Raw genomic sequence first — 10,998 nt, 5'->3', positions numbered from 1 at the left:
ACTTTCTGCCGCCACTTTTCGATTGTCCGACCATTTCCAATGCTTCCATTCCAGGATGCAGTGACGTGCAGGGATATGATATTCGTGCTATCGAGCGGAGCTATCGATATCAGCAAAGCGGGCCTTTTTATTGAACTTAAAAAAAATAAAACTACTATGGCTTAATATTAAACTTCTGTTCCACCTTCTTGACGAACTCTAGGAAATCCTTGTGCAGCACTTTGGGCACCTCGAGGGCAGCAAAGTGTCCGCCCTGTTTGTGATACGTGCTGTGTATCAGGTTCGGGAACTTATCCTTCAGCTGAATATCCAGGAAATGCATGATATCGCTCTTGAAGCGGGCACACCCAGTTGGTACCGGGGTGGGGACGCGCTCCAGCAGCAGTCCACGCTGCTCCTTGCTGTAGGCCTCGGCGTACAGGCGCTGCGAGGTGGTGATCGAGTTGGTCAGATAGTAGATCATCACGTTGTCCAGCAGGGCGTCCATCGTGTAGCGCTTCGTGATGCCGCCATCGGCCAGGGACCGGTAGCTTGGATTGGTCCACGTGGAGAACTTTTCCAGAATATAGGCGGCCAGGCCGACTGGGTTATCGGTGAGGGCTGCGCCAACGGTGTCCGGCTTGGTGGCCTGCAAGTGGAAGTAGCCGCTCTCCTCAATCAGATAGCTCAGCTGGCGCGACTTTGGGAAGAATAGGTCCTCGAAGCCACTGGGCACAAAGAGACTGGGCCACAGCCCGGCCAGCGCACCCATTACATGGGACTTCGGGCTCATGCTGCTGCACATATTGGAGTGATAGCCGAGGACGTTCTCCGGGTAGAGGGTGGCCATGTGGCTGCCAATGATGCTGCCCCAATCGCCGCCCTGAATGAAGTACTTATCGTACCCCAGGCGTGCCATAAGGTTGCTCATTATCACGGCCACTTGGGCAGGTCCAAGTCCCTTACGTGACGTGCCCTGTGGGGTGAACAGCGAGATAGTTACATGGAGATTATTATAGTTTAATATAAACCTACCTGGGACCAGCCATAGCCTGGCAAACTGGGCACAATCACGTCGAAGATGTACTTGTTGTTCTTATCCAGATTGGACTGATGGAGCAGGTGAATCAGATCGTAGAACTCGCGGACCGATCCCGGCCAGCCGTGCAGCAGGAGCACCGGATAGTGCTGCTTGCCCACTTTGTTCTCGTCGTAGACCATCAGGTGGAGGAAGTGCATGCGTAGCCTGAAATTGTCAATCAACACTATCATTCGACTCGCTCTGGTGGCTGATAAGAGCTTATCGCCTCACCCCTGAATATCGGTGGTGAAATGATTGAATTGCCAAAGGAAGACTTCGCGTTCGCGCCAACGCGGCAGGTAATCGTCTCTCCAGTACTCCACCACTTCCTTAAGATAGTCCGTGTTGAAGCCGTACTCAAAGGCCACGCCCTCCAGTGGGGGAGTGAGGCGCAGAGTGCGATTCAAGCGAGTAAACAAATCCGTGATGGTCTACGGAAGGCACGGTTAGAATGTACTTCATACTTTTCTTAGAAGCTTACCTTCTCCGGATAGCTGAGCCGATTGCCAATCACCTCCGAGCTGTTGGCCAGATAGGCTGCATAGTCCTTGGGCTGGGCCTCATCGCCCCACCATTCCTGCGGATCCAGTTTCGGGGCAGGCAAATCTGCCCAGAGCTGGCTGACGTTCTTATAGATTAGGCCGCCCCCAATGGCCAGAACCAGCACCAGAATTTTCAGTGTGACGGACATAACGAAGCGATTACCTTACACCGCCAGAGTTCAACTCACAATGACCGGTCCCGCCGTCGCCCAATCGGACTATAGCAAATGGCATGCTGACTATCAATTCTCCTAGACTGCAGCTCTGTCCCAGAAATGAGTATCATTGTGGTGGGCGCAGCTCTCGAACATTTAACTCATGATGATAAGCATTTTTGTTTGACAAACTAATGCCCTACGCCGGCCCACGAAGAGTTGATTAGTTAAGGCATATCGTGGGGTGTACTTTGGATCTACTGAAACTCTGTAGGGGCTCTCCGGATCGTTAAAGTCTGGGGCTTGTTTTTGGGCGAGAGTGATCATGGAGAGGGTCGTCGTTAAATGATATATTTTGCGACGCAGCTGAAACGTGGACGTACCCCCAGTCCCACAGGTAGCCTAAGCTTCTACTCTCTTATTAGGAACTGGCTTGGGGGTATTTCGATGTGAAAAAAGCTTTGATAGAGGGTATACAATGCGCAACCGTTGCTAAGGTATTCTGATCTCCACATATTATGTAAGAGTTGTCTGAGCTCTGATAAATATATATGTACATATATGTATTCGTAGGGACTCTTGTATGTATGCGTGGCTCTTCAACTTTCGGTTTTCACATAAGATAAGACCAGTGTTATCATATAGTTTGGGTTTAGTTTAATTTTCAAAACAGATATCGCCATTCTTAACAGCGGTGAATGCGATTGTTTAAACAGCGAAAAACATAAGCGTATTTATTGCATTCCAAGCGAATACGAAATTCGATTAGAGATCGGCTTTCTGCACAAAGGCCGTGAAGTCTGCGTACAGCTGCTCCGGTAGCTCGAAGGCCGGGAAATGTCCGCCGTCCTCGAAATAGGTGCTGTGCACCAGATTGGGGAATTTGTTGGCCAGAATGGCATCGGGGTTGTGTGCGATTTCATGGGCGAATCGAGTGCATCCAGTCTTGGCCGTAATGGGCACCGAGTCGACAGCCAGGGCAAGTTGTGCCTTGTTCATCGTCTCGGAGTACAGGCGCATGGAGGTGGTGATCGAGTTGGTCACATAGTAGATCATGACGTTGTCCAGCAGCTGGTCGTAGGTGAAGCGCTTGGTAAGGCCGCCATCTGGTAGTGCCATGAACGTGGGATTCGTCCACGTTGAGAACTTTTCCAGGATGTAGGAGGCCAGCCCAACCGGGTTATCGATCAGAGCATTGCCAACAGTGTCCGGCTTGGTGGCCTGGATGTGGGCATAGCCCATCTCCTCCATGATGGTCTTGAAGAGGCCACCAGCGCCCTTGTAGAAATGCGCGAACTGGCCGTCGACGAACCAGCTGGGAAAGACAAAGGACAGGACCAACTTCAGGCTGCCCATGGGACTGTTGTTGGCGCACATGTTCGAGTGATAGCCGAGCACATTCTCCGGGAAAAGCGCGGCCACATTGGAGCCTATCAGCGAGCCCCAGTCACCGCCCTGGACGAGAAACTTCTCAAAGCCCAGACGCAGCATCAGATTGCGCATCACCACTGCCACTTGGGCCACTCCAAAGCCAGTCTTTGAAGATCCCTAATAGCAGAAGGAGGAGAAGCAGTCATGTTACTGATGGGATGTCCAGTGAAAAGCGTTTTCCTCTTAGACCTACCTGAGACCATCCATAGCCCGGCAAGCTGGGCGCAATCACCTCGAAGACGTAGTCGCTCTTGTCGCTCGGCGTGGTCAGCAGGGGAATGAAATCGTAGAATTCGCGAACGGTGCCCGGCCAGCCGTGCATCAAGAGCAGGGGCAGCACCTTCTTGCCCTGCTTTCCGGCCTCCTTGCTCGGCTTGGCATGAATAAAGTGAATTTTCAATCTGCAAAAAGGTGCAACAGGGGTTAGCAGGAGGTTACCAATGTCAATTGTTAATGCGTTCAAACTGCAAACTAAATATGCATGAACCGAGAACTCGTTTCCATTCGTTAGAACTCTCAATACGAAGAATGAGCCTATCATCTACTCACCCCTGTATCTCGGTTTGGAAGTGATCCAGTTTCTTCAGATACTGCTCGCGCTCGCTCCAGTTGGTCAGATAGGTATCTCGCCAGTATTTCACCACCTGGCGCAGCTCATTCGCATTGAATCCGTACTCAAAGCCCACACCCTCCAGCGGCTCCTGCAGCTTTAGAGGACGACTCAGTTGGCTCTTCAGATCGGCTATTACCTGGGGATCAAAGCATCATCATCAGATCACTTAGAAGTACAACAGATCAATGGTCCCTTACCTCTGGATTGACGGTGATGTCATACGGCAAGATGGCCTTGTTCTCCTTGTAGATCTGCTTGCCTAGCTTTGGTCCCCAGTAGGCATTGTTGTCGAGATCGGGCCGCTTGCCGGGCGCCGCCAGATCGCGGTAGTTCTTGTAGCCTATGGCGGCCAGCAGAGCCAGGCCTCCGATCAAAAATCGGACAAATACATTCGACATGATGCACAATTATTTTATACTATTCAACTTTATTTCAATTGCAGCCGATCGGCTCGAAATACCAGACAGAATTAATTTTGGTTTGCCAAACTCACAGCGCACGAAAGCTTTCGCCGGCGGGCTTTGGCTTCTGTTTTAAGCTTTGCAATCACAGCTGCACACTGCAAAGCGAGCATGACGAGGCGATATTGTTTCAAAAGCTTTGGATCTCAATTGAGCTCTGGCGATTCATGCTTAGAATGTTAATGGATATCTCTATGAAATATAAATGTGTTCTACATGATGACGATCTAGCAGTTGAATTATCAATTGGCACTGTGTGGCAGCCCTGCCCATTTGTCCATGGGTGGACTATGATCACCCACAATTTGAATTATCAACAGTCAAAAGCTCTCATTCCAGACAACGAAACGATACACCCGTACAAAAGCTATCGCAGCTGTTTTTGATATCAGCTTTTACGAGCATTGCCAACAAATTGTTTATTTTTGTTTGATCGTAAATATTTTGTGGAATTTGGTGCATAAGAACATAAGAACGTTTCTCCGAGAAACAAACCCCTACACCCCTTCCAAAATAAATCTCCATATCTTTGCTAATCATAGAAAAAAACTACTTTATTTTGGCTTCTCACCGTGGAGACCGATCTTGCCAACGAAGGCGGTGAAATCCTGGTACAGCATGGCAGGCATCTCCATGGCGGCAAAGTGGCTGCCCTGCTGGAAGTACATGGAGTGCTTCAGGTTGGGGAACTTGTCGCGCAGCTGCCAGTCTGTGACGGAGGGCAGATCGTAGCGGAAACGGGAGCAGCCCATGGGCACGGGCGTGGGCACTCGGTCCAGCTGCAGATCGCGGTACGCCTTGGACACGTTCTCCGCGTAGAAACGGACCGCAGTGGTGATCGAGTTGGTCAGGTAGTAGACCATGAGGTTGTCCAGCACGGGCTCGAGGCCAAAGACGGTGACGATGGCCCCAAAGTCCTGCTGCATGCCGGGATTGGTGCAGTACTGGAACTTCTCGAGAATGTAGGCGGCAAGGCCGACCGGGCTGGTGGCGAGGGCAGCACCAATGGTGTCCGGCTTGGTGGCCTGGATGTGGAAGTAGCCGCTCTCCCGCAGCAGCTCCGCGTACTTGTCCCACACGGGGAAGTGGTGGTCGTAGAAGAACCGCGAGGGAATAATCTTTTCCGAGAAGTAGGTGCCATAGATTCCCTTGAGGATGGCCAATGGCGAGTTGAGGACGCACATGTTGGAGTGATAGCCGATCACGTTCTCCGGATAGAGGGTGGCCAGGTTGCTGCCGATGATGCTGCCCCAGTCGCCGCCCTGAATGAAGAACTTCTTGTGGCCCAGACGCAGCATCAGGTTCCTCATCACGGTGGCCATTTCGGCGGCATTGAATCCGGGACGAGTGGCAGCCTATAGAACAAAGCATCAGCAAAGGTATATGGCTGGTTGGGAGCAAAAGGAGCTTACATCAGACCATCCGTAGCCCACCAGGGAGGGAGCCACCACCTCGAAGGCATAGTCCGTCACGTTCTGGTCGTTGGTCAGCATGGGAATAATGTCGTAGAACTCACGCACCGATCCCGGCCAGCCGTGCAGCAGCAGCAGAGGATAGACATGCTTCTTGGCGGCTGCCTCCGCGCTAGCCTTCTCGCGAATAAAGTGAATATTCAGGCTGCAGAGAATGAAAAATCAAATTAAAGTACACCGCAGAACAAGCGACATACGAACCCCTGGATCTCGGTGGTGTACTGTTTGAATTTGTTGAACAGCTCCTGGCGCTCATCCCATTTGGTCAGATACTTGTCGCGCCAGTACTCAACAAACTGGTCCAAGGCATAGGAGTTGAAACCGTACTCGAACGAGATGCCGTCGAGTGGCTCGGCGAGCCGCAGGGTGCGATTCAGCTGCCGGCGCAGATCCTCGATCTCCGCCTGTGGCACGTCCAGCCGGAACTCGTAGATCTTCTTGTCGGGCACATAGTTTTTGGCCTCGCCGGGACCCCAGTACGTGCTGTCGCTGAACTCCGGCTTCGGTAGCGGACGTGTCAGCTCCGAGAACACCAAGTAGCCGTAGCCGACAAAGGCTCCCAACACGGCCACAATCACCCCGACCACTATCAGGCACTTCATTTCTGCCCACTGCCGCAATTAGCTCTTGGCTTGAATTCAAATGAGCTTCGATCACCTCAAAGATAACGACCTAAATCCACGTCGTAGCTGGCACAACCGCACTCCCAGAGAGACGATATTGAACTGACTAGCGGAGACCCGGCTCTATCAAAACGTAATGTCTCTCTGCTTATACTATAAACTAATAATAAATTTGATAAAGTCGTCACGCCCGAGCCAGGTACAGTGGTACCAGGCGCGACCTTTCCACCTGATCTTTGATCTCCGAGCTCTGCGGCTAGAGACTGTTTACACTTTTACTCAGCTAAGTGAGTGGCTGGCCTTAGGCCACATGCCAATAGGCGAAGTCTCAGATATTATTAGTTACATACACTTATTCTAAGAGATTAATTATCTTGCTCCTTCATTGAATATACAACCTATCATTATATCATGGATCGTTTCGGATATATCTTCTTGTTAGGATGTGTTGCTCGTAAGGAAGCCTTTCAATAGTTCCACACCAAGGTGCGATTGGGGTTCGTCTGCCACTTGCACACGTCTGCACCTTGAATGGGCCATTGATTTGACTGCGAGATACGCTGACCCACACACTTGCAGATACATAGTACGTGCTGGTAAGTGTGTATCTGTGGGAGAATCGGGAGTAGTCTCCGCTACTTATAAGCAAGCCATATCTTATCTGGGAGCCCACCTATTTATTGGTAAGCGCTGTGCCGGCAAATGATCATAAATCTCAGCCCTGCTGCCGCCGCTGATGTGGCCGTTGCGGGTAGAGCGAAAACTGAATGAAAACTGAATGTGTCCGGCAGATCAGTGGGCCACGTGGATACTACTCGTTTCAATAATTGGTAGGTACTCAAGACAGCCCTGTTATGGCAGATACCCGTAGACATTTGGATTACTTTTCCGATGTACTTTCTCCATTCTCTTAAATTAGGAGCTAAATTGTCCGAAGGATTAGTGGTTTCCATTGCCGTTTTGTATATGGATTCCGAATGCAAATATGGAATCTCAATGGGATCTCCCTTCACTTTCTCGTAGAGTCTTATATAGAGTCTGCTAATCGTTGAGTCAAATAAAATGAGCGAAATCCCCGTTGGGGGATGCACACGGCAGATATCAGTGGGATGACCTGTCGTCCCCCCTGTGGGGCAGGGACCACAATCCGGACTATATAAAGGAGCAGTGGGCTGGCAGAGAAGCTATCAGTTAACGAAGCCACTCCAATCAAGATGCAGTCTACAATCGTCCTCGCTCTGCTCTGCTGCATTGTCGGTGCTGTGGTGGCATATCCGGCCGATGACATGACGATGCCCTCGACGCCACCTCCTCGCTATCCCCTCAACTTGCAGGGCGGCGGCGGGGCCCAGGAGCGCGAGGGATTCAACTTTGGAGTGCGTGGCAGCGAGAACGTGTGGAGGAGCGACAACGGGCGGCACGAGATCGACGTGAACGGCGGATATGCCCAGCGTTTGGGCGGAAAGTGGGGCAACTCGGAGCCGAGCTACAGCGTTGGCACCAACTACCGCTACAGATGGTAGACATCTCACTCTTTTCCACCTTTCTAAAATATGAAAAATATACTATGTCTATCCATAACTTTTGTTCTTGGCCTTTCTGGCTCTGACGTGGCGCTATGCTCATACTTTATTGCTGGGGCGATCCGAGACCCTTCTTGGGGGAGGACTTTTCATGTCATCAGTCGCACTGAGGGTCAAGCACGTTGGTCGAAGCCGCGCATTATGTATGTGTAATTACTGAAGCTGGGTCAATGGACTCTGGTGGGGGTCGGCAGTGGGTGGTTGGGTGAGCCGGTGGGATGGCTGGGTGAGTCAGCGGCTGGCGGCTGCTTGAGGGTGACTGGAACTTGTCGGGTGACATGCACTTGTCATATCAAACGAAAGACGCGAGCCTGCTTTAATTTGTGTAAAATTGTAAGGCGAAACAATTATGTTGTCGACATGCAACTGCCGCAGGCGGGGGCAAAGTGGGGCACAGATCCTCAAAAGTGCCGCCAAACATGCAAGCCCGTTAGAGACTGCAAACACACCACTGGAGAAGGCGTGGCTTGTGGCAGAAACAATTTGATGATGTGAAACGTAATTCGAGCAAAATTAACGCAATTACCATGCCGCAGTCAAAGGACTCGATTCCCACAGCCGATGCACTGCAGCGGAAAAGTTTCCTCGCGTGCCAGGGCCAAATCGCATTGATAGTGCTTAGGCAGAGGCACGGGGCTGTGGCGGCGGCGGCGGAGACGGCACTTGGAAGCGTGTCAAAGCTGCCACCTCCTCGATTCCTGCTCGAGGCATAGCCCTGATTCTAGGGACTCAATCGGCGGCCATTAATGCGAGCACAGTTCCTGGCTAATTCCCATTTCATTGAGTGCCTAGGACTGGAATTGGAACTCAGGAACGGCGACTGGGGGCTGGGGGTTGATCCAGTTACTGGCAGGGGCATGGCAACCTCACCTGGATTGCGGGCTGGCTTTTAATGGTCGCAATTATTTTTTCATTCAACTGACACGCACTTGTCGTAAAAGTCCATTGAACTGTGGCAAAATTGATTTTCATTTTCTGCCTCTAAACGATTCAGAGAGTTTTCCAGAGCAAAGTTCTACAAGTTTCTAGGCAGATTTTACTTCAATCTGAATGATCCAAGGTATTTGTCACTCTATTCCGTCAAGGATCTGCCAGCCAAAAGGAGGTATACCCGTCCATTTCGAGGGGCTAAACGAAGCCTTTTCGCCAGACAACCTTTTCTCTCGAATTCGGGATTGACAGGAAATTGAACTTCGAATTGGCTGCCACATGTACGCCTTTTTTCCCCAGGTACAAGTAAATATTGCCAGGGGTGCTGGCATGCCGCCACTTTGCTGGGGTTCCTGTCGATGAACGAAATAAGACAGCTGCAAGCCAGACAGATCTACAGATGCTGTTCACGGTTTACAGGACGGATCATCTATTATATCATCTAACCACAGAAGATGGATGGCAGCTGTGATACCCCACAGAAAATGGATGGCAGCTATGATATCCATCTTCTTCGAATTTTAAAAGAACACATCTACAATTTTATCCACTAAAAAATGAAAATAAATAAAGTACTGTTATTGCAATATTTTTTACTATCATTTAAAAAAGAAATTGTAATTTTTATGCTCATTTTATTATCGCTAAAAGTATGCTATGAAATTCTTCAACGACTCTACGCGACCCAAAAGCGTTGCATACTTTTGCGCGGAGTCATAAATGCTTTGCATCGTTGGACAAAATGTCAGTGTGCTGTGTGTTATGTGTTTTGTTTGGCACCCAAGAATGCATCTCTAGTAGTGATCCGACAGGCCCGGCCACTCTCCCTGGGCATCGTCCCAGACGGGAAACTCGATTTTGCCCGGCGGTCCATCGCCCGACTGTCCAAAGGTCAGCAGATGATGGTCAGCCGACTGGCAGATGACGTGTCCCAGCTGCAAAAGGATACAGTTCATACGGATATCTGTTGCTGTGGTCTCGACTTACCCAACCGACCAATAAAATGGTCAATGCTCGCAGGAATATCGATTGTATCCACATATTGTACGGTCCCTCCCTCTCACTGACTCTCGCGGTGGCTGTTGAGCAACTGTTTTCCTGTTGACGTTGACGACGCTACACTTTTAATCAATTGAAAAAATACGAACAATTTATATTTTCACTCGTATTTACATATGTCGCAGTGACTATCTGATGCTGCCGCTTGCCGGAGAGCGACAAATTCGAATGAATAATGATGACAGATAGAGCAGAGAGTACTGGGCTCGTTCCATCTAGTGGTTTTAAAGATGGGATCTTGAAATGGCTTATATGTAGATTAATTGTTAAATACTATATTAAATTATGAGGGAAATTATTCGAAGGATTAGTGGTTTCCATTGCCGTTTTGTATATGGATTCCGAATGCAAATATGGAATCACAATGGGATCTCCCTTCACTTTCTCGTAGAGTCTTATATAGAGTCTGCTAATCGTTGAGGCAAATAAAATACGCGAAATCCCCGTTGGGGGATGCACACGGCAGATATCGGTGGGTTGACCTGCCGTCCCCCCTGTGGGGCAGGGACCACAATCCGGACTATATAAAGGAGCAGTGGGCCGGCAGAGAGGCTATCAGTTAACGAAGCCACTCCAATCAAGATGCAGTCTACAATCGTCCTCGCTCTGCTCTGCTGCATTGTCGGTGCTGTGGTGGCATATCCGGCCGATGACATGACGATGCCCTCGACGCCACCTCCTCGGTATCCCCTCAACTTGCAGGGCGGCGGTGGGGCCCAGGAGCGCGAGGGATTCAACTTTGGAGTGCGTGGCAGCGAGAACGTGTGGAGGAGCGACAACGGGCGGCACGAGATCGACGTGAACGGCGGATATGCCCAGCGTTTGGGCGGAAAGTGGGGCAACTCGGAGCCGAGCTACAGCGTTGGCACCAACTACCGCTACAGATGGTAGACCACCTTTGTATTTCCCTAGTACCTTTGAAATATTAAAAAATATACATACATACATCGAAACATATACGAGTTCTTTATCTGAAACTGGTGCTTATGGCATCTAAGTCCTTGGCGATGTTCGTCTACCCCGGAACATGCGGCCAGAGACTGGGTTTGGGTCGCAGACGGAGATGATC

General features: G+C 50.3%; 5 protein-coding genes across 5 annotated transcripts; 2 read left to right on the top strand and 3 right to left on the bottom strand.

The window, feature by feature from the left end:
* Positions 1-76: 76 nt before the first annotated feature.
* Positions 77-1,812, bottom strand: LOC108158465 (juvenile hormone epoxide hydrolase 1). The gene is made up of 4 exons (XM_017290756.2): positions 1,542-1,812; positions 1,292-1,491; positions 1,015-1,225; positions 77-955 (listed from the first exon to the last, which is right to left on the bottom strand). The coding sequence occupies exons 1-4, from the start codon at positions 1,749-1,751 to the stop codon at positions 155-157; spliced, it is 1,422 nt and encodes a 473-aa protein (XP_017146245.1). The 5' UTR covers positions 1,752-1,812; the 3' UTR covers positions 77-154.
* A 582-nt stretch (positions 1,813-2,394) lies between these two features.
* Positions 2,395-4,292, bottom strand: LOC108160636 (juvenile hormone epoxide hydrolase 1). Its single transcript, XM_017294765.2, has 4 exons — positions 3,999-4,292; positions 3,738-3,937; positions 3,382-3,589; positions 2,395-3,305 (listed from the first exon to the last, which is right to left on the bottom strand). The coding sequence occupies exons 1-4, from the start codon at positions 4,197-4,199 to the stop codon at positions 2,523-2,525; spliced, it is 1,392 nt and encodes a 463-aa protein (XP_017150254.1). The 5' UTR covers positions 4,200-4,292; the 3' UTR covers positions 2,395-2,522.
* A 498-nt stretch (positions 4,293-4,790) lies between these two features.
* Positions 4,791-6,462, bottom strand: LOC117188120 (juvenile hormone epoxide hydrolase 1). The gene is made up of 3 exons (XM_033391468.1): positions 5,936-6,462; positions 5,675-5,879; positions 4,791-5,617 (listed from the first exon to the last, which is right to left on the bottom strand). The coding sequence occupies exons 1-3, from the start codon at positions 6,334-6,336 to the stop codon at positions 4,817-4,819; spliced, it is 1,407 nt and encodes a 468-aa protein (XP_033247359.1). The 5' UTR covers positions 6,337-6,462; the 3' UTR covers positions 4,791-4,816.
* A 1,087-nt stretch (positions 6,463-7,549) lies between these two features.
* On the top strand, positions 7,550-10,863 carry LOC108160108 (diptericin A-like). The gene is made up of 2 exons (XM_017293900.2): positions 7,550-7,882; positions 10,823-10,863. The coding sequence occupies exon 1, from the start codon at positions 7,572-7,574 to the stop codon at positions 7,878-7,880; it is 309 nt and encodes a 102-aa protein (XP_017149389.1). The 5' UTR covers positions 7,550-7,571; the 3' UTR covers positions 7,881-7,882; positions 10,823-10,863.
* Positions 10,472-10,886, top strand: LOC117188410 (diptericin A). The gene has a single exon (XM_033392248.1). It carries the CDS (start codon positions 10,512-10,514, stop codon positions 10,818-10,820), a length of 309 nt encoding a protein of 102 aa, XP_033248139.1. The 5' UTR covers positions 10,472-10,511; the 3' UTR covers positions 10,821-10,886.
* Positions 10,887-10,998: the final 112 nt, after the last annotated feature.

Source organism: Drosophila miranda, chromosome 3 (genome assembly GCF_003369915.1).
Source record: "Drosophila miranda strain MSH22 chromosome 3, D.miranda_PacBio2.1, whole genome shotgun sequence".
Classification (NCBI taxonomy): Eukaryota; Metazoa; Arthropoda; class Insecta; order Diptera; family Drosophilidae; genus Drosophila; species Drosophila miranda.
This window is presented reverse-complemented; position numbering and strand designations above follow the sequence as displayed.